The 25,182-nt window shown below is 37.7% G+C and overlaps 1 protein-coding gene across 6 annotated transcripts in view; it reads right to left on the reverse strand.

The window, feature by feature from the left end:
• Window positions 1-25,182, reverse strand: part of USP40 (ubiquitin specific peptidase 40) — a 91,840-nt gene that overhangs the window by 49,800 nt on the left and 16,858 nt on the right. For 4 of the 6 annotated variants that reach the window (XM_055291016.2, XM_055291015.2, XM_055291018.2 and 1 more), the window contains exons 9-15: window positions 17,771-17,866; window positions 16,163-16,270; window positions 10,153-10,453; window positions 5,744-5,825; window positions 3,719-3,890; window positions 1,813-1,897; window positions 821-891 (exon numbers count right to left, since the gene is read on the reverse strand). In XM_055291016.2, coding sequence (XP_055146991.1) covers window positions 821-891; window positions 1,813-1,897; window positions 3,719-3,890; window positions 5,744-5,825; window positions 10,153-10,453; window positions 16,163-16,270; window positions 17,771-17,866 — 915 coding nt within the window. The remainder of the gene's footprint in view (window positions 1-820; window positions 892-1,812; window positions 1,898-3,718; window positions 3,891-5,743; window positions 5,826-10,152; window positions 10,454-16,162; window positions 16,271-17,770; window positions 17,867-25,182) is intronic. The other 2 variants (XM_055291017.1, XM_055291019.2) reach the window with 2 other exon arrangements.

Below are 25,182 nucleotides of genomic sequence, written 5' to 3' on the forward strand. Positions count from 1 at the left end.
CTTTTTATTTTTTAGGAGAAATCTATGATAGACTGGAGATAGAGATTTATGAGTTATCATGGGTGGTGATGAAGCCAGATTGGCCAAGGTCAGTTCACAGAGTGGCTGAAGTGCTCCTGGCCATCTTCTAGAGATAGAAAATTCACTCTCTACATCCAAACCATCCCCACTCCCCAACTCAGTATAGATCCTCACTCTTCTAAATTTCCACAGGCACTATGCACAGACACCTACTCCAGCACGTATGGTGCAGTTCTTCACACGACAAGGGCCTAAAAGGACACAGATCAACTGACTGGCCTTTGACCTAGCATCTGACGCACAACTTGGTATAATGGAGGCGCTCAAGAAATGTCTCCTTGACGTACAACTGACACTGATTGTCCCTAACATTTATCAAGCATTTCAGTAGTTTTCTAATATCTAATTGCCCTCACATAGGCTGAATAAAATTTCATTACAATGACTTTTTTTTTGAGATGGAGTCTTGCCCTGTTGCCAAGGCTGGAGTGCAGTGGTATAATCTCAGCTCACTGCAACCTCCACTTTCCGGGTTCAAGCGATTCGCCTGCCTCAGCCTCCCAAGTCACTGGGACTACAGGCATATGCTACCATGCCCAGCTAATTTTTGTATTTTTAGTAGAGATGGGGTTTCACCATGTTGGCCAGGCTGGTCTTGAATTCCTGACTTCAGGTGATCTGCCTGCCTCGCCCTCCCAAAGTGCTGAGATTACAGGCATGAGCCATCATGCCCGGCCATTACAACGACTTTTAAAACATTCAAAATTATCACAAATATTTCTTCAGTAATTTTTTTTACCTCCACCCCATTCCACACAAAGATGTCTTCCCCATCAGCAATTTCAGTTTCACACAGTGTCAGTTCATCCCCTAGAAAGAGATCACCAGTGAGACCATTCATCATGACCATCAGAAACGACTGAGCTAAAGGAAGAGCTAAGACAAATATTTGTTTGAAAAAGTATTTTCACTAAGGAAAATTTAAAAAGTAGTAATTATTTTTATTCTATTGACATTATTTCATTTTTTAATTTTTCTTTAAAACGTTACAAAAGCTTTGTGAGCATGGTGGCAGGACAAGAGAGATAATCCAAAGGTCAAGTGTACTTGAGGCACATGACATTGGAAACAGGAGTTAGGCTTAAGCATGGAATGGTCCCAACTCCACCAATATGTCCACAACACAAGCTGTATGTCTTTGTGTGCTTCAAGTCTCTCAGCTTCAGTTTTCTCATTTATGAAATGAGGATAAAAGAATTTTATGAAAATCAAGTGAGATAATTAACATAAAACACCTATTACAGATTTTGGGCCAAATTAGATGTTACTGCCGCTACTGTTAATTCTCATTGTTTTGCTGCTATTTAAAGGAAGTAAATGCTTTCAAACTCTCAAAGTATTTCTTGTTTTACTACAAAATCTGAAGCTGAGAGTTGGGCAGAAAATCAAGTCATATAAATATGATTCAGATGGTTTGAAACCATGTTGCTCAACAATATGTATCAATATAAAAAATTCTAAAGCTTTTCAAGAAATTTTTAGTAGAGGTAGCCTTAATTTCAGAAAAAATAAAATGTTTCCATGTTAGAAGAATTTCACACATTATATAAACTAGATACATTAAAACTTGGATATTTTATTTCTTTTGGAAAACTTACAGTGTGAAGATAATCTACTTAGTTAAGAAAGTAGTAGGTGGGGAAGGACTGACAAAGAGTAGAAAATCACAGGTGAGCCGGACAAAAATGTAGATATATAGAGTGAGCTGCTATGTTTTCATATTTATCTTACCGCCAAGTGTCTGGTATACGTGAAGTCCTGCTGGTACAAGCTTTGCAACACTAAGAACCATGTCTCCTTCCCAAAATTCTAACAGCTGAAGAATATTAATGAAGGAAAAGAGAATGTTGAAAAGTGACATATATGTTATCACCTTTCCAGGTTACTGTGCCAACTCACATATGAAGATGACACAGAGAGCAAGCAAATGAATACTCTCACCCCCACCCAACACCAAAAACTTGAAAAGAAGGCATCACTTGTTAAATTTTTAGTCAAAGCCAAAGACGGCTAATCTCCTCCATTCCTGAGTGAAGAATTCTGGCCTGCACAAATGGCACAACAACCATCTAAACAATTCTGCTTAACATATATGAAGAGCACTTTTCTCAGAAAGCAAGTTGATGAGCAGGTCAGCCTAGGAATTTTTACTCAAAAGAGCAAGACTAATTTGTGGAATCAGCAATGTTGAGGGAAATGCAGCCCTGACTCTAGCACACACCCATCTCCTAGTTGCTTGAAAGGAATGTCTCGCATTGCAAATTTATAAAGGTGCATTACCAGTTTACTTAATAGATTACCACGGCTTTGTTCTTTAAGTTTATAGATCTGAGAGTCTGAGCACTGTGGCAAGGTCACCAAAATAATATCACCATAAAAGTCATTCCTATCTAGTCATTCTCTACAATACCATAAGGTATTTTCTTAAAAAGAAATTTCTTATTTACAAGTGATTAGTTTGCTGTGAATTAAGTTTCCTAGCCTCTTGTCAGTGGCTTCCTTCTAAGAGAATAGTTAGTAGGCATATACACTTAAAACACCAAAAAACACAGACTGGAGTGTACCTCACACTTACAAAGTGAATAGATCCTTTCCATTTAAAATATCCCCCTAGACTAGGTTTAGATTCCCACATCCGCCTGTATCAACAGTGCCAGAACTGGCTCAGAAATAAATTTCTAATGAAAAAGTTCAGAAATACTAGACAACTTTAGAAATCCTAACACTGATCTAGTATTTAAGTAACTTCAAATTAACTAAGGTTAAAAGGGAAACTGCTTTGCTTTTCTTAGCAGAAGAAAATTGAAAGAAAGCTAATAGTTTTGGTAATAGGATTTTTCAGAAAATTCATTTAACTAATTTCTGGGAAAAAACACAAAAAGCTAACACTTTCTGTCTCCCTTTTCCTTGATCAGAAGGTAGTGTGGAGCAGGAGGGTGATTAGGAGGAAAAAACCCTAGATGAAGAGTAGGGAGACCAGGGACAGAGTCCCAGCTCCATCAACTAGATTTAGGACCACAGGCAAGACACTGCCTCATCTTCAAAATGGGGCTAATGCGTCTTCATGAGATTAAAGAACCGAATCACATGATTTACATGAAAGCAGTGTAAGTAAAATAAAGAACACTGCTGTTGCTATCATTATTAAAACATACCTGGAAAAATGACTTGGAGACTACAGCACTGTTTTTACTTTAGACTAGTAGATACTTTCCTTCACTTAAGAATATTATTAATAAATACTGTTCTATACTACCGGGTATAAAGTTAGTTGCTTTTATTTGTTCAGTAGTTCTCAGTTTTACACAACATGCTCATCTTTATCTTTTCACTCTCTTTGAAAGGCAATTTGCTTTCATTTATTTAAAAGAGACAACTTTATACTCTTTCTTCCCCTCAAATAAAATGTACCAGGCCTGATTGTCCACCTGAAAAGTTGCTGGTAGGAGCTGTGGAGAAAAGCCTCTCTAAAAGACTTAGGAGAGAATATTTGGGTCATCCCTCTACGAAGTGGCAGATGTCAGATCTTCCTAAGCAGCTTTGAAAAATAAAGTTGTACCCTAAACAGAATGAAATGGAGAGTCTAGCTGGAGATGGTCCTTGATGTCTAAATTAAGAGGAAGTAAGGCTGTATTACCTGAAATATTGACTGCCGGAGATCTCCTAAAGTTTTTCTTTTATCAAAGGTCAAATCCCACACGCTTTCTGTTTGAGAGACTACTGGGTGCAGAGCCCCATTGAAGAAATGATACTGAGGGCCCAGGTGAAGATGCAATTCAAAAGTATTGTTTGCAGAATCACATTCTGCCCTTTAAAGAGGCACAAAAATACATAAATACCGTGTTTTTATAACAGACACTGTTTTACCTCAAACCAAAGATATCTGGCTTACAATACAATTAAGTTCTCTATCCCACCTAAGTAACAATTTTTCTTCTATGTGCCACAATTAGTCACTTTAGTTTTTCAGTCAATAGCAAAAATTCATTCTGTCACCATGAATTCCAAGAGAAAACTGTTTTAACGTAGGCTGCAATGTTAACTCCATTTCTCTGAACAAAGGCTGACACTTGAAATCTTCTAATTCTGAGATTATATTATAGTTATGAACAAAATGCTAGAGATCTGCTTACATCATTGTGTTAAATAGCAGATTCACTTCTATGTCATCTATCATCCTTATTTCCACTAGATTTTGCACATTCTCCCATGAATTTTTTTTTTTTTTTTGAGACAGAGTCTCACTCTGTCGCTGAGGCTGGAGTGCAGTGCTGCAATCTTGGCTCACTACAACCTCCACCTCCTAGGTTCAAGCGATTCTCCTGCCTCAGCCTCCTGAGTAGCTGGGATTACATGTGTGTACCACCATGCCTGGCTAATTTTTGTATTTTTGGTAGAGATGGGGTTTCACCATGTTGACCAGGCTGGTCTTGAACTCCTGATCTCAGGTGATCCACTTGCCTCAGCCTCCTAAAGTGCTGGGATTACAGGTGTGAACCACTGCAACTGGCCCCATGAAATATTTGAAGCCAGTAGCATGAACCTCCCAAGACCACGTTATCCAGGCTAAAAGTCCTTGGCAGCAGCCTGGTGTTGGCTGCTCTTCTCTGAATCCACTCGGCTGACTCGAAGTCAGCGCGAAACACAGGTAGGGTCTGACCAACGTGGAGCTGGAACGAGGCTTATCACACAACTCACGTACTTCAGGACACTTCAGTGAACATGGTCAGAGAGCACAACCACATGAAAGACCTTAGTGCAGGCTGACGACAACCCCTCAGGCTCTGCCTTTTATTTATTTATTTTTATTTTTTTAAAATAACAACTGCTAGTCCAGACCACTTATGCAGGTTATTTTTTAGACTTAGGATATTTCACTCTGTTAAGTGTTAATCTTTTTGGTATCTTGGTTTTTGTTGTTTCTTTGCTCTTGTGTCATTCACTGTACTTTTTTCCCCCAGCTCCAAGCCAGTGATAAAAATGTCAAATACACCCTCTCATATAATCAGGCATTTGGGTCCACAAGGAGATCACGGGAACATCCATTTTCCTAACCCAATACCCTATTGACCCTAACAGAGCACAAATAAAGAAGCAGTTCAGAGTCAAAAGTGAGGCCCCAAAAGAGAATGCTGAGATCATAAAGTTCTCACAAACCAACTCTTTAAGTAAGAATCCATTATAGGCTTTCCCCCAAGATCAGCATTGCATTCAACAGGTTATAGCATCCATATTTCCCTCCTTTTGAAAATCTGCCCACCTCTGATCCTCTCTCATTACATGCCAGTTCACTACAACTACTTACCTATGAGGGGTGATTTTCATGGCAGGCTCTCTTTGGACCCAAGGAAATAATCTGGCCAGGCCAGGATACAATTCATTTAGCCCAACTATGTGCTCACTGATTTCTCTACTCTTCTTAGGCTTCGATCCCTACTTAGCAATGGCTGTTTTATATGTCACCCTTTAATTCGCTCTCACACATAAGGGATAATTTCAGAGTTAAAGTTACCCTCACTATAAAAATTCAGCAGCCAAACACACTTGCATCAACAAGTTGACTATTTTTTTTTTTAAATTTTCATTATTAAATGCTTAAGGCCTAAATTAGATCTTTATTCCCCGGAATACTAGTCTAACTCTAAAAGCAATTTAAAATTACCTTTTGGTTTGCAGTTCAATGTTAGCTGCATCCATTTCATTCAGTAAATGACATGGAACCCCATATCTTGGATTAGCTCGAGCTGTGAACAAAATTTTTCATTAACTTGTGTTGGCTAAATGAAATCTGGTTGCTGGAAGAGGTAGCATGAAGACTAGAAAGGGCTGTCCTGGGAGCTAGGAAAGCTGCTACTAATTAGCTGTGTGAATATGAATTTTTTCAGGATCTCAGTTTTCTCACCTGAAAAATGAAAAAGTTAGAACAAATGAAAAGTAAATAGTTCTTTAAGACAAGCTAGAAGAATTCCATTTTTTCAACTCTTTTAAGTATACTTTTTAAAAAGAACACCCAGATTTTCATCTTTTTTTTTCCTTTTTCTTTTTTTTTTTTGACACGGAGTCTCACTTTGTCGCCCAGGCTGGGGTGCAGTGGCGCAATCTCAGCTCACTCTGCCTCTCAGGTTCAAGCAATTCTCATGCCTCAGCCTCTGAGTAGCTGGGATTATAGGCTGTACCACCACACCTGGCTAATTTTTGTATTTTTAGCAGAGACAGGGTTTCGCCATGTTGCCCAGGCTGGTTTTGAACTCCTGGCCTCAAGTGATCTGCCCGTCTCAGCTTCCCAAAGTGCTGAGATTAAAGACATGAGCCACCACGGCTGGCCTCAGATTTTCATCTTGATTACAAATACAATAAATGACTACTGTAAAAATTCTGGAATTTTTTTTTTTTTTTTTTTTTTTTTTATGAGACGGAGTCTTGCTCTGTCACCCAGGCTGGAGTGCAGTGGCGCGATCTCGGCTCACTGCAAGCTCCGCCTCCCGGGTTCACGCCATTCTCCTGCCTCAGCCTCGCCGAGTAGCTGGGACTACAGGCACCCGCCACCACGCCCGGCTAATTTTTTGTATTTTTTTTTTTTTTTTTTTTTTTTTTAGTAGAGATGGGGTTTCACCGTTGTCTCAATCTCCTGACCTCGTGATCCGCCCGCCTTGGCCTCCCAAAGTGCTGGGATTACAAGCGTGAGCCACCGCGCCCGGCCTCTGGAATTTTTTTAAGTGTAAAAGAAATAGATACTGCTCATAATTTCACTCCCAAGACACACACACACACACACACACACACACAGGCACACACACACAGGCACACACACAAACACACACAATTTTAAAAACTGGGATCACATTCAACAAATCTGTTTTCATTTCATACACTGTATTTTCCAAAGTCTTAAATAAATGATTGCATAGTAGTCCATTCTATAAGGAGCATAATTAACCTAACCAATCTTTTTCTGTTAGACATTAAGGTGATTTCCAATTAATCACTATTTTAAAATAGTAGGAACAATAAACATCTTTGAGCATCAACATTCATATACAGCTCTGATTACTTCAAGACAAACTTGTGAAAGTAGAATTACTGGTTTAAAGGGTATGACAGTTTCAAGGCTTTTAAATACACATACTCAAACTGATCATATTCCGTATCTCCCAGCTCTGGAGGAAATGTCAACTGTTGGGACCCAAGAGTCAAGGAAATAGCATCTGACTTGGTGGGGCATCTCACTAATGTTCATCTCATTGCCATTCTTCTTCTTCTTTTTTTTGATTACTGGTTAAATTGAAAATTTTTTGAAACACAGGAATCTTTCTTTTGTAAATTGCTTATTTATATCATTTCCCCAATTTACTACTGAGCACAATGAAATATAGGTAAGCACACTCTACAGATAGGGGAAATTAATTTGTCATATATTTTACTGTTTTCCATTAGCTTGTCATTTGCCTTCTAATTCTGTTTTAAGGGTTATATCACTTTTCCCTAGTTTCTTTCTTTGCTTTTATGCTCAGAAAGGTTTTCTTTACCTTAAGATCAAATATTTATATTTTACACATTTTACGATTCCTTTTTTACATAAATATTGAAGGAACTATAATTTCATTTAAGTGATTTGTATAACCAAAAAAAATGGCTTAGTTATTTCCCTAGCAAATAACCAACTTCCCAGTTGTATTTATTTAGTAATTCACTCCCTTCCTTCCCCAAAATATCTGAAGAGCTACCTTACCATGGATTAAAATGCAAATATGCTTAGATCAACTCCTGGGTTTACTGCTCTTTTTCAATGATCTGTCTACCTTTTTGCATTAGCACTACACTGTCTTCATTACTATAACTTTATAAATGTTTTTGCTGATACAGTAAATTCTCCCTCAGTCATCTCTCCTTCAGTTATTACTTTATTTCTCCAGGTGAATTTTAGAATCATTTTATGAATTCTATCCCTTCATTCCCAAAAAAGTACATCTAGATTTTGGTTGGATCTTTGTTCAATTCCTAAGCTAACAAGAAAACTGTCATTGAGTATATATTCCAATTATGTACACACTAAAATTCAGTTCTGTGAAAAAGACTAATACTCCGTTTGAAGATATTCTTTTTCTGATAATACGTATTTCTATAACTGTGAATTCTGATACACAATATTTTTACCAGAACCATTTCCATATCTTTTTTTCCTCCCAGAAAAATACAAAGCCTTTTTCATTAACAGCATAGTTATGTAACTTTTTAGATCTGGAAAGTTAATTTCCTTTGATTCACATGCAAATTAGTAACTGCTTTATTCTTATTCTTTATAAAAATGATGGCTATTCTCATTCTCTAAGAACAATATTCTCATCTCTAAGAATAGATATGTCTCAATCTATAAAGCTTTTCTCATTAGAGTTTTTAACTTTTGAGCGGACTTTGAGAAGTGATCAAAAAATCTTACTAGGCCTCATTCCTGTAATCCCAGTGAGGCAGGAGAATAGGGTCTGGAGACAGGGAATCTGAGGCTGTTTCACGCTGACTTCCTAGAACTAAATTGAAAGGAACACCCTAACTTTCCATGCCTAAGTAACAGAAGGACCAGAGGCTCCTTCCTTTGACCTTTTCTGCCCACACATAGGAAACTGGCTGACCCCAACAAATCAGACTGTGGGTGGAGTCTTCGTGTGCAACTCTGTAACCACTTCAGCCTCTGAATGGTTGCTGTCGGCAACAAATAAGACTGAGCAACAAATCAGACTGATTGCCGGTAGGGTCTTTGTTTGCATCTTTGCAACTTCACTCCAGCCTCTGAATGGGTGTTGCCCACAGCCAATCAGACTGATTGCCGGCTATGTCTTCGTTTGCACAGAAGTATAACTTTGTAACTTCACCCTAGCCTCTGATTGGTTGCTTTCTGCAACCAATCAGATGTTTGCACATGAGCGTGACCTTTGTAACTTCAGCCTCTGGTTGGCTGCTTTCTGCAACCAATCAGACTGATTGTGGGCTACCAATTTATTTACATGATGTGAGCATGAAGTGGCCAATGGGAAACTTTTAGGGGATCTTTGGACCGGAGAAGATTCTGTATCTGGGCCCTTGAGCTGCTGCTCAGGCTGCTCCCACACTGTGGAGTATACTTTTGTTTTCAATACATCTCTGCTTTTGGTCTTTTGTTGCTTCATTCTTTGCTTTGCTGGGCGTTTTGTCTAATTCTTTGTTCGAAATGCCAAGAACCTGGACAACTTGCAGTCATGACACCCTACCGATGACACCAGGACTTCTGGGAGGCTGAGGTGTGAGCATCATCTGAGGCCAGGAGTTCAAGACCAACCTGGGCAACACAGCGAGACCCTGTCTCTAAAAAAAATGAAAAAATTAGCCAGGTGTGGCAGCATGTACTTGTAGGCCTAGCTACAAAGGGAAGAGAATCACTTGAGCCCAGGAATTAAGGTAGTAATTATCAACCTAAATTATCTTTTAGATTGAACAATCATGCCACTGCACTCCAGCCTGGACGAGAGAGTGAAGCTGCATCTCTAAAAATAAGTAAATGAATAAATAAACAAAAAGTCTTATTGAGAAACAGGAAAATAAAGGAGAAGATATGAAAAGATATAAATAAAGGATAAATAATAGAAATAAAAGATATAAGTAAGCAGAAAATAAAGGAGAAGATATAAAAGAACAGGAAAATAAAGGAGAAGATATAAAAATAAGACCAGGGCCACTTAAAATTCAAAGGCAACAACATATGGCTGAATGACAGAGCCAAGTCTGAGCACATGGCAATCGCACTCAAGTTTGCCAACACAAGAAGAAGGTTTTACGCTATCCAAGGAAATCCTATTTTGAAAATGTAATGATGATCTTACATTATTACAGGGTAGAAAATTAAAGAGAAGTATATCATCTTTATAAAATGACAAATTGTTAGATTTCATTTGGCATAATATAGTTCTTGTTAGCTTTAAAATATTTAAAAATGTTCCAAGAGTAAACCTTTTTTTAAAAGAATAAAAACTCAAACAGCATTCCATGTTTATCTTCTAAAGCCATTAACTGAAACAAATAGGAACATTTTTCTTTCCATACCTTCAGGGGGTCTCTGCAACTGCGATTTCCGATAAAACAACATGTAGGCACTTTCTTTACCCTGAAATTGCTGTTCAATATCCTTTTCCCTGATTGGCTGGACTTTAGAATCATTTATATCAAACCAGTGGGGACAGGAGATGCTATTGTTTAAACCTGGGGATTCTGGAGGAAGCATCTTGAAAATTTGCTGGTCATTCCTTTGGAAATCAGACTCAGCCTGGAGAGAACCATTCTTCAAGAGACGAACTGCACTTTCATCTGAACTGAGTAGAAATATCTGTGAATGGAGCCGTAAGAACTACACAGAAACAAAAAAAAATGCTAAGTTAATTATTCAAACAAAAATTAGATGTGATTAAAAAATGTTTTCTTCCTTTCTGTGATTAGATCATTTAACTTCATCTTTATTTCTGACCTGGCCAGCTATGGGGGAAAATCCATCTAGGTATAATAAAACATTTAATAAAACCACAGTGCTCTGTTAAATAGTCTGATAGTGACATCCAGGGAGGAAGTCGCTATGCCACAATCTAAAAAGCATTTTAATTACACCTCACTAGTGCTGTTTAAAAAAGTATTTAACTGGAACAGATTAGGTAGAACAAACACTTCTGAAATATTTAAAAGCAATCTAAACAAGGCACAAGACAAAGGCAATCACATAGTGTACCACCATAAAATATAATTTGAAAACCCAGACAGACTCTGTTGGGGTAAGGTAGTAATTATCAACCTAAATTATCTTTTAACCCAAACTAAAGTGAATGTTGTCTGTTCTAAAAGCTGACAGACAAGCTCAGAAAATCAAAGCATAGTAAGGGTTAAGTCACAATCCCAAAGTTCTTGCTAAAGGATTAAGAAGAAAAAAATCTCTTTCTCCATTGCCTATCTCTACCTCCCCATCCCCTATGCCCTTATCCTCTCACTCTTTAACCTCTGTCTGGCCTTGAGTCTCTTTCTTTTCTCTCAGCCTAATTTACTTTATATAGAAAATTACTTGGGAGTTAAATTTAACACTTGGGTACTTCATCAATCACCCTGAAAAGGTGATTTGCTAATTTTTCTCTTGGAAAGAAAGTAATTTGTGGTAATGTCAACTCTCTAATCAAAAGTATTAATTTTATCAACAAACAGAAGAGTGTAGGGCATAACCCAAAGACAACATTGTTAACATTGTGTATGAGAACAGAGGGTAAAATAACGTTGTAGCTAATTTGTTTAAGGTACAAAAAAGTATCAACAACTCGCAAGCTTTGAGTAATGAACTCTCTTTTCATTTTTTTGTTCTTTGGGTTTTTAAGTAATGAACTTTCTATATAGCCAAGTTTTTCTTTGTTTGATAGTTGAGAATTAACTCTTTTAAGCCTCAAACATCAGTGCAGTCTAGTCCCAGTAATGACAAAGAAATTTTCTTAGACTAATCTTCCTAATAAAAATGATAAACTCTAGGTAAAACAAGGAAAATAACTGTAGAGAAAGGAACCCAAAGTATAAAAATTTATATTGAAAAGATTATATGACATGCAAACAAACAGGACAATGTTATTCATAATCAAGAGATGGAATGGTCAATTCAAAAGAGAATAAAAGAGTCAACAGAATCAAATTCAGAATTAATCTAGCTATTATAATAGCTGTTTATATGAACTAAGTGGAAAGACTACAACTAAAAAGTATAATATCTGAAACGTATAGCTTATTTGTTGGTCTTAACAGAAGAGTAGCTCAGTGGAAGAAAAAAATTAGCAAAGCTGAGGACAGATCAATGGAAATTGTCCAAATTGAAGTAGGAGAAGAAAAAAATTAAAGAACAAACACCAGTCTGGCCAACATGGCAAAACCCTCATCTTTACAAAAAAATACAAAAAATTAGCTGAGTATGGTGAAACATGCCAGTAATCTCAGCTACTCAGGAGGCTGAGGCTGGAGGATTGCTTGAGCCTGGGAGGCAGAGATTGCAGTAAGCTGAGATTGTGCCACTTCACTTCAGCCTGGGCAACAGAGTGAGACCCTGTCTCAAACGAAGCAAAACAAAAGCCCCCAGAACATCCAAGACCTGAGAGGAAATATCATATGGTCGAATATATACAGTTGGTCCTCAGTATCTGCAGTTTCCAAATCCACAGATTCAACCAACCATGAATCAAAAACATTAAAATAAATAACAGTATAATAGTGAAAAATAATAAAAACTTAAAAATACAGTACAACCACTATTTACATAGCATTTACATTGTATTAGGTTTTTTTGTTTCCTTTTTTTTCTTTTGGAGACAGGGTCTCATCCTGTTGCCCAGTCTGCAGTGCAGTGCATGATCATAGCTCACTGAAGGCTCAGACTCTTGGGCTTAAGCAATCCCCTCACCCCAGCTTCCCAAATAGCTGGGACTACATGTGCACACCACCGCATCCAGCTAATTTTTAAATTCTTTGTACAGATGGGGTCTTGCTATGTTGCCAGGACTGGTCTTAAACTCCTAGGCTCAAGCAATCCTCTTGCCTAGACCTCCCTTTTGCTGGGATTACAGGTGTGAGCCACCACGTCCAGCCTATGTTAGGTATTATATGCAATCTAGTGATAGTTTAAAGAATAGAGGAGGATGTGACGAGGCCATATGCAAATACGATGCCATTTCATGAAAGAGACTTGAGCATCTGCAGATTTGGGTGTCATCTGGGGGTTCTAGAACCAATCCCCCAGAAAAAGAAAGAGAGACGAGACAGAAAAAGAAATTGAAGAAATAATGGCCAAAATTTTTCCAAAATTTTAAAAAAGACTTTGGACCACAGCTATTAAAAATACTTAGCAATAGAATGTAAATAAACACAAGGAACACAATACCTAAATACATTATTGTCAAACTGCTGAAAACCAAAGATAAAAAGAAAATCTTAAAAGCAGACCAAGAAAAAGAAACATTACATTCAAGAGAATGAAATAAAAAATGACAGTTGGCTTCTCATCCAACATATTGGAAGCCAGAACACAATGGGCCTCTTTAAAACACTGAGAAAAACACAAAAATGATTAACTTATAATTCTATATCTTTATATCTATCAAAAATATCACTAAAAAATGGAGGTAAAATAAATATTTTCAGACAAAATCTGAAAGCATTTTTCACTTGTAATTCTGAACTTCAAGAAATGCTACAGGAAACTCTCTATGTTGAAGGGAAACGATATTAAATGCAAACCTGGATAAATAATGAGCAGTAAACTCCAGAAAAGATAAATACAAAACACTATTCTTTCCTTAATTTCTTTAAAAGTCACTAAAGTGTTGAAGCAGAAGTAGTAACGTATAGTGGAATTTACATTATATGTAATGGTAAAATATAAGAAGGCAAGAACAGAAAAATGAAATTATACTATTGTAAGCATCTTACAGTATACATAAAGTGGTATAATATTAATTTGTAATTTATCATGTTAATTTATATATAGTGTAATCGCTAGATGAAATTAAATAGATTAAAAAGCCAACAGAAGAGCTAAAAATGGGACACTAAAAATTTATTAATTAATCCAAAAGAAGGCAGGAAAGGAAGAAGAAAATAACAAAGAATAGAAGAGAAATAGAAAACAAATAGCAAGATGGGAGATTCAAACCCAGCCATATCAATTATATTAATGTAAATAACTAAACATTCTAATAAAAAGGAAGAGACTGTCAAACTCTCTGTCATCTGACAGAAAACAGAATAGCAGAGAAAATCAACACTTGCAAAGCTGTTTTCTTGAAAAGTTTAATAAACTTGATAAACCCCAGCAATGAAAAAGAAAGCTAAAGAAAGACAAATTATCAATATCAGAAATGAAAAAGGAAACATAAGTTCATATTCTACAGACATTAAACGGATAATATGGTGAGATTTTAAACAACTTTATGCCAACAAATTTGATACCTCAGATAAATGAACAAATTCCTTAAAAACCATAATTTTCCAAAATAAACAAGATCCAACTTCATACTGAGACAAACATGTATAAGAAAGCTTATATGGCTACATTAACACCAGACAAGGTGGATTTCAAGGCAAGGAATATTAGCAGAGATAAAGACAAGCATTTCCGGCATGGTGGCTCATGCCTGTAATCCCAGCACTTTGGGAGGCCAAGGTGGGAGGATCTCTTGAGCCCAGAAGTTCGAGACCAGCCTGGGCAACATACGGAGACACCATCTCTACAAAATGAAAAATAAAAAAAAAAGAACACATAGCCAAGTGTGGCCAGGTGTGCCTGTGGTTGCAACTACTCAAGAGGTTGAGCTATGAGGATCACGTGGGCCCAGGAGGTCAAGGCTGCAGTGAACTGTGACTGTGCTCCTACACTTCAGTCTGAGTGACAGAGCAAAACTCTGTCTCAAAAAAAGGCAAGCATTTCACGCCAGGAGGCAATAACAATCCTAAATGTGTATGTACGTAATAATAAAGCTTCCAGAAGATATATGAAGCAAAAACCGTCAAAACTTTTTTTTTTTAAAATGAGACAAATCCACAATTATAGTTGGGAGATTTAAAAATTCCTCAGTAATTAATAGAAAAGGCAAAAAAATACATAATAAGAATAGAGAAGAAACAAAGAACACAATCAATTTGATCTAGTTGTCACTTGCGAAATGCTACATCCAATAACTGCAGAAAACAACTTCTTCAATGAACAAGAACATTGAGCAGGACAGACAACACTCTGAACCGTAAAACAAGTCCTAAGAAATTCAAAAGAGCTGAACTCATATAGAATATGTTCTCAAAGTACAATGAAATTAATTAGAAATCAATTTACTGACATAACAAAAAGATAACTAGAAACCCCCTAAATATTTGGAAATTAACCAACACACCTCCAAAGAACTCAAGAGCCAAAGAAAAAATAAGAGAAATTAGAAAATATTTCAAACTGAATGAAAATGAAAGCTTGTTGAATATAACTGTCTGACTATATTCAACAATATAACTATAATCAACAATATAACTTGTTGAATATAACTAGTGCTTGGAAGAAAATTTATAGCTTTAAAAGTGTGTATTAGAAGGTTTAAAAAAAAAAAACTGAGTTACCAACCCAAGTAGCTAGAAAAAGATGATCAAATTAAGTCCCAAGAAGTAGAAGAAAATACTTTAAAATAAGAACAGATATCAATGAAATAGAAAATAGAAAATCAATAGAGAAAATCAATAGCATTGCATCAAATTATATCTGAGGCAAAAGTTGGTTTCTTGAAAAGGAAAAAATTAACTTCATGGCCAGGCGGATCACTTGAGTCCAGGAGTTTGAGACCAGCCTGGGTGACATGGCAAAACCCCGTCTCTACAAAAATTAGCTAGGTGTGGTGTCACATGCCTGTAGTCCCAGCTACTCAGGAGGCTGAGGCAGGAGAATCACTGGAGCCTGGGAGGTGGAGGTTACAGTGAGCTGAGATCGTGCTGCTGCACTCCAGCCTGAGCAACAAAGTGGACCTCAACTCAAAAAAAAAAAACAAAAAAAAAAAACAAAAAAAAAACTTGATAACCACCAAGCAACACTGATGAAAAAAGGTGAGAAAATAAAAATTATTAATATCAGAAATGAAAATGGAACATATCTTCAGGTTCTACAGACACTAAAAGGATAATGAGATATTTTGAACAAGTTTATGCCAATAAATTTGATACCACAGACAAAAAGGCAAATTCCTTTACTAGAATTTTATGTAAAAAATCAAGTGAAATCTGGGTGAATACCTGAAGACATTTCTCTAAGTAAAATGATAAGCTTTAGGGTATGAACTCTGACATTTTTTAGGAGTCACTCCCCACTATTTTTGCTTACTTCTTGTTTCTATGGTAAATAATTCAGTAAGTAATACTTAATAAGTAACTTAGTGGGATTCTAGCCATTATACAAATATGATGATTTTATTTTCACCTATTTTAAATATCCTTCTGCAAAGGAATTCATGTTGTTGGGATCATAATGAAATTTCTTGGGACTAGGACTTCCCAAAACGATGCCATGTATTACCTTCCGCAGTGGTCCATGCTGTTTTCTGTACTTCTTGTTCCAAGATATTCCTATCTTTTTCAAGAGTTTCTGGCCCAGTTGATCAACAGGAATTAGATTATTCTCCTCCTTATGAAAGAAACACAGTCACTCAAGAAAATCTGATGAGAAATAATTGCATACTTACAAATTCAAAGAGACCAACAGGATTATAACTAATTAAATATGCCTAGAACAGCAAACATGTAAGTTGATTCCATCATAATTATTTTATTATAAAAAGTTTTTTAAAAACTAGTTAAGCCTCAGTTGAGAAAACTTGGATTTTTGCCATTTTCCATGTGCCACAGTTTAACCATTTGAAGAGCAATATCAAAAGTAGCCCAAGGTTTGGTAAATTCCCAACATTAAAAAGGAATTTTCCACTTAAATGTATAAATTACTGATATTAAACAAGAATTTTGGAAGAAATACGTAAGTGCAAAAACAAAGATGATTAATGCCTTATCTAAATGTTTTGAAGTACCAACAAGTTCTAAAAGGGGGTGAGATGTAGTGGTGACAGACTAAATTGTATCTCCCCAAAATTCACATGTTGAATTCTTAACCTACAATATTTCAGAATGTGACCACATTTGGAGATTGGACCTTTAAAGAGGTGATTAAGGTAAAATGAGGCTGTTTTCCATTTTAGAGTAGGGCCTAAGTAAATCTGACTGGCATTATCATAAGAAGACGAAGTTTGGACAAAGTAACACCAGGGAAGCACACACACAGAAGAAACACCATGTGAGGACACCAGAAGACGGTCATCTGCAAGCCAAGGAGAGAGGCCTCAGAAGAAACCAAAACGGCCAACACCTTCATCTTGGACTTCCAGCCTTCAAAACTGTCAGAAAATACATTTCTATCATCTAAGCCATGCAGTCTGTGGCATTTTGTCATGGCAGCCCTAGCAAATTCATACAGTAGTCATAGATCAATATAATTAAAGTACTCGGCCCAGGTCCCTAGCAGGAAGTATAACAAATCATTTATTAAGGATGAATGAATAAATGAAAGAAGACCTCACATCTTTAAAACAGCATATTAAACAAACTTTAAAAGTCATCTACTTGAGATATTATCAGTGAGTGCTAGGAATGAAAAAGGGGACATACTTTCAGGTCACACAGACATTAAAAGGATAATATGGAAATGCAATAAATTGTGAAACAGCATTTAGTAAAGCTCAATTTGGTTTAAAATGACAATAATAGCCAAAAAAGTCATAACCCAATTCCAATATATGTATACAAACATAAAGAAAACAGAACGCAAAGACTATATATCAAAGTGTTAACAATAACTGTCAGTATGTGGCCTATTTATACTTTTCATCTTTTTTATATATTTTCTGTTTTTTTCTTGAATTTTCTACCATGAATATGTATTTCATTCATAACCAGAAAATCCCCACAAAAATCATTAAAATATAGATACAGAGAATGTCCTTAAGGAAAAAGACTATGAATGGTAATAATATCACATCTAGCAACTAAACCGCATATATTCTTACATATATACACACATGCACACATACACACAATACATACCATACATACAAATACATACACACACATACTATACCTCTAATAAGATTGCTTTTAGAATCATCAGTGGATGATCAATCTCTTCTTCACTCTGGAGATCTTTCAGATTCACATCTGGCTTACTTTTTTCCTCCTAGGAAGGAAAACAGTATGAGTTTCTATCACTAACCCCTTAAAAAGTAACAAAATAGGAATGTTGGCCAGGCACAGTAGCTCACACCTATAATCCCAGCAATTTGGGAGGCTGAGGCAGAGGGACTGCTTGAGCCTGGGAGTTCAAGACCAGCCTGGGCAACACAGAGAGACCAGGACACTCTACAAAAAAAAAAAAAAAATTAGCCAGGAGGTTGAGGCGAGAGGATTGCTTGAGCCCAGGAGGTCGAGGCTGCAGTGAGCCGTGACTGCGCCACTGCACTCCAGCATGGGTGACACAGAGCAAGACCTTGTCAAAAAAAAAAAAAAAAAGGTTTCAAGATGATGAAACAGTGGTAAAAACATCACAATAATCTGCATATGCTTGGAATCAGGCAGACCTGGCTTTGAATTCCAGCTCCTGGTTGAGCAATCCTGGATAATTTACTTCATCTCTCCGGCTTTAGTTGTAAATTGGGAATATGAAACAAGTAAAGCTTCTAGCACAATACATGCAGTGGGTTCCAATATTTTCCAGCTTAGCACTACTTTAGCTACATTTTACATAATTTGATATGTTGAGTTTTCATTAAAATTCAGTTCAAAGTATTTTCTGGTCTTCATCCCGTATGGTCTCACTCACTTGTGTTGATCTAAGGAAATTCTACTCATCTTTGCAGGCCAGGCTCAGCTTAAATACTCCTTTCTATTTCCTGATCATCCAAGTTTTCACCCCATTTTATGAAGGTATTGGGGAACATGTCAAAATTCCCCTGGTAAGTTATTTTCATTGCCTTTTGTTTCCATACATGCCATCTTGCAGAAATATTTTAAATGGACTTAAAACCAGAAATACAGATAGTCCTAAACAACGCAAGCCAAAAATAAATAACAACAAGTGATGGAAAAATATGGCAGGCCAGATACAACCATCCTGCTACAAAATTACTAAAAATGTTAGATAAAGTAAAATCAAAACAAATAAAAACATCTTAAACACATCATGAGCTTGCAAGAACATCAGGGAAAACTCTTCTGAGGTCAAAAAGTGAAATGGGAATGTGGGGAAGAAATCCAGAGATGAGGCCTCCAGCTCTGTAACTGCCATGGCCAGAGCAGTTAGGTTCCCCCAAAATTCATACGTTGAAACCTAATCACCAATGCAATAGTATTAAGAGGTGGGGTCTTCAGGAGATAATTAGGTCACAAAAGATGAGCCCTCCTGAATGGGAGTAGTGCCTTTATAAAAAAGGTCTGAAGGAGTTTTGTGTGTCCTTTCTGCCATGTGAGGACACAGCAAGAAAGTGTCATCTATGAAGCAGGGCAAGTCCTCACAGACACAGAATCTGCTGGTGCCTTAATCTTGACTTCCCAACCTCCAGAACTGTGAGCAATAAATTTTTGTTGTTTACAAATTACCCAGTCTAAGTGTTGTGATAGAGCAGCCTGAACCTGAATGGACTAAGACACCGATCTTGCTGACACTGAACTTCCATTGTGATGCCCATACAGGACAGAGTTGGGGAGAGAAAGCCTAGGCCTACCCAAAGGAGGGAGTCGAGGGACTGGTCTTTCAAACAACAATCAATTCTCCAATTCTCTGACATCAACTAGGTGTCACACAATTGTATTCAATTCTGACACTATCTGGTGATAGCACAGACTCCATAAGTTGAGGACTCAGTCCCGTAAGACTGTCCCCTACTTCAAACACCAACCACATACGGGATCCCTAGGGTACTCACACTTCTGCCTGGCTGATTACAAATTTTAGGGTTCCCATCACCCCAACTCAGGTTCATAATTTTCTGGAACATCAGCAAGAACTCAGGAACTTATACTACACTTTATTATAAAGGATATAAATGAACAGCCAGATGGAGACAGACATAGGGCAAGGTCCAGAAGGGCCCAGAGTTCAGGAAACTTTGTTTCCACGGAGTCGCGGTGGCCACCCTCCCAGCATGAAAATGTGTTCACCAACCCAGAAATGCCCAAACCTCATTTTTCAAGAAGTTTCACTGAAGTTTCATTACAGAGGCATGACCGATTAAATAAATCACTGGTCATTGGTGACTGAACTCAATTTCCTGTCTCTCTCCCCTCCCCAAGGTCAGGGAAGCAGGAATGAAAGTTTCAACCCTCTAATAATGGGACTGGCTTCTCTGGCAACCAGCCTCCATCCTGAGGCATCTAAGAGTGACTTCATTAACATCAACTCAGGTATGGTGGAAAGGGGCCCATTATGAATAACAAAAGACATTCCTCTCACTCAGGAAGTTCCAAGGAGCTCTGTGCTAGGAACGGGAACTGGAAAGAATGACCAAATATATACTTTTTAATATATCACAATGATAAAATTCAGCAAAAAGTTGGAATCCCTAAATGGCTATACCTTCAATATAACCACGACCTAGAAAAAAAATCCACCTTACAATAAAGGACAGTGAGGAACTGGCTTGCCTTGACCTTGATACTGGATGAAGGGGGAAAAATGTCCTTTAATAATCACAAGTAGGTCCTCATGTGGGTTTGTGTCCCAAATTCATACTAGCTGTATTGCTCTAAAACCATCAAATTGATTTTAATGTTGTTAAGGGCTGGTAGTGATCCCAGGCTTGTGTTAGAGACAAACACAAATCTTTCTTGGAAGAAGGCACTTTTAACTCAGTCCTCAAATTACTCCCATAAACCAAGTTCTTAAAAAGCAAACAAACAAGCAAAGCAAGAAGCTTACAGTCCACAATACCAAAATCACAAGGAAATAGAATCAGCAACATCAGAAGATATCCAAGTCAGACCTACAAAGTCTTCAGATGCTGCAATTATCAGAGAGAAAATAATAAAATAAGTATGCTTAAGGTGCTTGAAGAAATTTATGACAATGGAATAAGAGATTTAAACATGACTGGAGGGAAGAGGCAAATCGGCATTGTGGAGATGATGCTCGAGCCTATGAGTCCAACATATGACAAGTTGATCCAGGTGACATACAGGCTGGGCCCAGTCCTTCTCCACTCTGCCAGTGTCTGACCCTGGCCATACATGTTGGGACACGCTGGTCCAGTCATACAGCTGCCAATTGGGTGCTGTCATGGAGCCTTCTTTGCCCCACTTCCTCAAATGTGCAAGATGATGTTCCAAATGATCCCAACCATCTGTGAAGCCAAAGTCCCCCCAGGAAGCTGGAGGCAGCATGGATCAGGCTCCTCTTTATAGCTAGATCTACATTCACATTTTGTAGTTAGTGGCCTCCATGCTAGAAGAAAGGGATCATCTTCCAGGCACACTAAGAGAGACTAAAATGTTGGCTTTAACCCAGGGAAAATTACATGAGATTGGTCCTGAAAACCACTCCTTACAGGCAGTACCTACTAAAGAACTCCATGTATGCAGGGCACAGCTCCTTCAAAGGGAAGAAGTAATTGCTGAACTATAAGCAGAAAGAACACTACCTGGCTACAATTAGAATATTTGGGACCCTTTGTCTGTGGGCACAGGGGATCTGTCAGGATAATGGTAGCAAAGAGACAAGCACAGTGTCCACCAGATATATCTACTGCAGGTGAAATTCTTAAAGCACAAAATCATTATCTGAACACCATGAAGCTCTGGATGAAAAGCTAGTGATTCTAGCCGGGTGCGGTGGCTCACGCTTGTAATCCCAGCACTTTGGGAGGCCGAGGCGGGCGGATCACGAGGTCAGGAGATCGAGACCACGGTGAAACCCCGTCTCTACTAAAAAATACAAAAAATTAGCCGGGCGCGGTGGCGGGCGCCTGTAGTCCCAGCTACTCGGAGGCTGAGGCAGGAGAATGGCGTGAACCCGGGAGGCGGAGCTTGCAGTGAGCCGAGATTGCGCCACTGCACTCCAGCCCGGGCGACAGAGCGAGACTCTGTCTCAAAAAAAAAAAAAAAAAAAAAAAAGAGAAAAGCTAGTGATTCTTAAACAACAGAACAATAAGAAAAAAAAATAACAAATGGGATGCTTGATAGCCATTAACAAGAAAACATACCAAGCACAATATTCTATTGTTCTCTAAGCCCTGAGGAAGACCTTGCTAAGGTGTTAGAGCTTCAAAAATGGACAGGCAGTGCAGAGACTGAAGCCACATGAAGGAATGCCTGCCTGCCCTTCGAGTCATGTCATAGAACTGGGAAGAGATCCTGATGCTGCTAGAAAGAAGCTGATCAATTCTAAAAAAATGAGCACAAAACTGCAAAAGACATGTCCAGGAAACCACAACCCAAAAGAAAGTCAAGGAAGAGAGAATCACTACTCTCAAAACATGCTGCCTCACCAGAGTGTGAAGCTGCCTTTGTACATGACCTCAATGATAAACCTGAAGATGAAATTGCAAACAGATATTTTATGCATCAAAAAACTGAGGATAAATATTGCCGGCTAGAAAAATACCTCAAATCTTCAAACTGTCTGAGCAAAAACTGTAGCAGGCATCAAGGAATGTAGGGGCACACTCCCTGAGGTGGAACCTGGGCTGGCACAGAGGCTGGGAGCACTTCCTAAGACTGAAGAGAGACAAGGCAATATTGAAAAAGGTCACAACAGGTGGAGGCACAACTGGAAGAAAAGAGCCACGAACTGCAATGGGAATGGGCAAGGCAAAAAATTGAACACCATAATAAACATTTACCAGACATGGACAAGCTTCGATCAGAATCTAATGAAAGGCTTCATCTTAAAGAGAGAGCAAAATAAAGCCTATGTGATAAGATAAGGGGAGTTTAAGGCGGAGTGAGAAGGCCACTTTCTTAAGGATTCTCTACTGTGGGAAACTAAAAATACAAGAAGGTAGTTTGAGGGAAGGCATAATAACACGATAAGGATCGGCTCAAATTAAACATGGTAACATTGAGGTCTGAAACACAGTAGATGAGGATAACAAGTGTTCCATTTCATCTAATTGGGAAGGTGCCCGGCAAGCTGTGTCTTAGCAAATGTGACACAAGCTTTCGAGAGTGATGCTTGTACAGCTTTCCCAAGCCAGAATGGGAGTCCCATTCACTGCAGTAAGCAAAAGAAATGGAAGACAAAGGATTTGGACAGGTAAAACAAAACTGTCTTTTTCCATAGATGACTTCAACATAAGAGTGTTTAGCAAGATTATTGGTTGTTAGTATATAAATTGTTTAATATTTTATGTATTTTAGTATATAAAATCAACGTACTAAAGAAAGCTGCATTTCAATACACCAGCCACAAACACTCCAGAAAACACAAAATTTAGGCATAGATCATCTCCCTGGTAAACATGTTCCTGGTAGAACACAGTTTGACTTTTTTCATATCCAAACTTCACAGAACATATATCTCTCAATACGTTCCAAATACAACTGATAGAACGTCAGAAACACCGATGAACATTTTGAAAAGATGGCTGAGTGTCATCAAAGGGACTCTGCATCTTGGATACTGCTGGCACCACGAGATGCAGTATTACAAGTAAATGTGGAGCAAGTATTCGTCAACAACAGCGTTAACTTTCTGATAACAGGAAGCTATGCTTTAAGCATTTTACATCCTAATATAACGGTTTGTGACTTACTCATAGACGTTTTACTGTGTCTGGGGTTGATGTGTAATAGATTATAATTTTCTAGGAACTAGACACCGGTTAGCACTTTCCCTCAGAACATCTGCAAATTCTTTTTTTGAGAAATATTATAAAACTTTTTAATAAGACATTAAAGGGACTTTAGAAAATGAAAAGGTATATCTTGTACACACATGAAGACAGGAAATCCCACTGAGTATGTGTGTGTATATGTGTATGTGCACACACATGCATCTGTGAGATTACTGACAAGGTGATTCTAGAAATGTACACAGAAGCATAAAAAATGAAGACACGTCCCACACTCCTGAAGAATGACAGCATGTAGGGAGACTTGTCCTACCAGAGATCAAGACTTATTACAAAGCTATGGAAATTGACAATGTGGTATTTGCCCAGGAATAGAAAAAAATGAACAATGGAATAGAATAGAGAGCTGAAAAACAGACTCACACAAAAATGAACAGTAGACATAACAGAACTGGCACAGTAGATTGGTAGAGAAAAACTTATTACTCAATAAATAGAAATAGGTAATTTTTTCAAGTGGAAAAACATCCTTCTTATACCTCTCATAGGAAACCATTCTAGGAAGATCAAAGTTTTAAATGTAATTCAATCAGTGGTTATTGAGCACTGTTTCAAAGAGTAACCATGAAAGACGTAACTACATATAATAAACAGGACAAAATTCACCCTGGTTTTAAATTCTATTGTGAAAGCTATAGACATGAGATTTATTGTTTTTATCACATGTTCACCCGCCATCTGCAGGATACAAAATTAATATTGTGTGTTATCTAAACCAATACTCATTTTATTTTTCAGAAAAAATTCAATAATTGTCAGCTATAGGAATTGTGCTGTCTCTTTATGATAATGGAGTAACTGTATAGCTAAGGAATGGTTCCAGATTACAGGAGAGTTAGCTAACTAAATACCATGCCTGACACTGGATTTGACACTAAGAGTGGGGGAAACATTGCCATGAAGGATGTGAACTGGAAAACTGGTGGAATCTGAACATAACTATTAGACAACAGTATTATATCAATGTTAGAAGTTCCTTACTGTAATCAATGCTCATGTAAGATAATATCCTTGGTTTTAGAAGATAAACACTGAAGTATTTCGTGGTAAAGGGACCTGGTGTCTTCAACTTAATTTCAAATGGTTCGCACTAATAATGATAACGTTAATAATGTGTGTCTGTGTATGCACATGCACAAATGTGGCAAAATGCTAACAATCAGAGAATCTAGGTAAAGGGTATACAGGAGGTGTTTTTACTATTCTGGTAATTTTTCTGTATGTGTGAAATTAGTTAGAAATTATGTTTATTGCGGCACTATTCACAATAGCAAAGACTTGGAACCAACCCAAATGTCCAACAACGATAGACTGGATTAAGAAAATGTGGCACATATACACCATGGAATATTATGCAGCCATAAAAAATGATGAGTTCATGTCCTTTGTAGGGACATGGATGAAACTGGAAAACATCATTCTCAGTAAACTGTCGCAAGGACAAAAAACCAAACACCGCATGTTCTCACTCATAGGTGGGAACTGAACAATGAGAACTCATGGACACAGGAAGGGGAACATCACACTCCGGGGACTGTTGTGGGGTGGGGGGAGGGGGGAGGGACAGCATTAGGAGATATACCTAATGTTAAATGACGAGTTAATGGGTGCAGCAAACCAACACGGCACATGGATACATATGTAACAAACC

This window comes from Symphalangus syndactylus, chromosome 8 (assembly GCF_028878055.3).
Source record: "Symphalangus syndactylus isolate Jambi chromosome 8, NHGRI_mSymSyn1-v2.1_pri, whole genome shotgun sequence".
NCBI lineage: Eukaryota > Metazoa > Chordata > Mammalia > Primates > Hylobatidae > Symphalangus > Symphalangus syndactylus.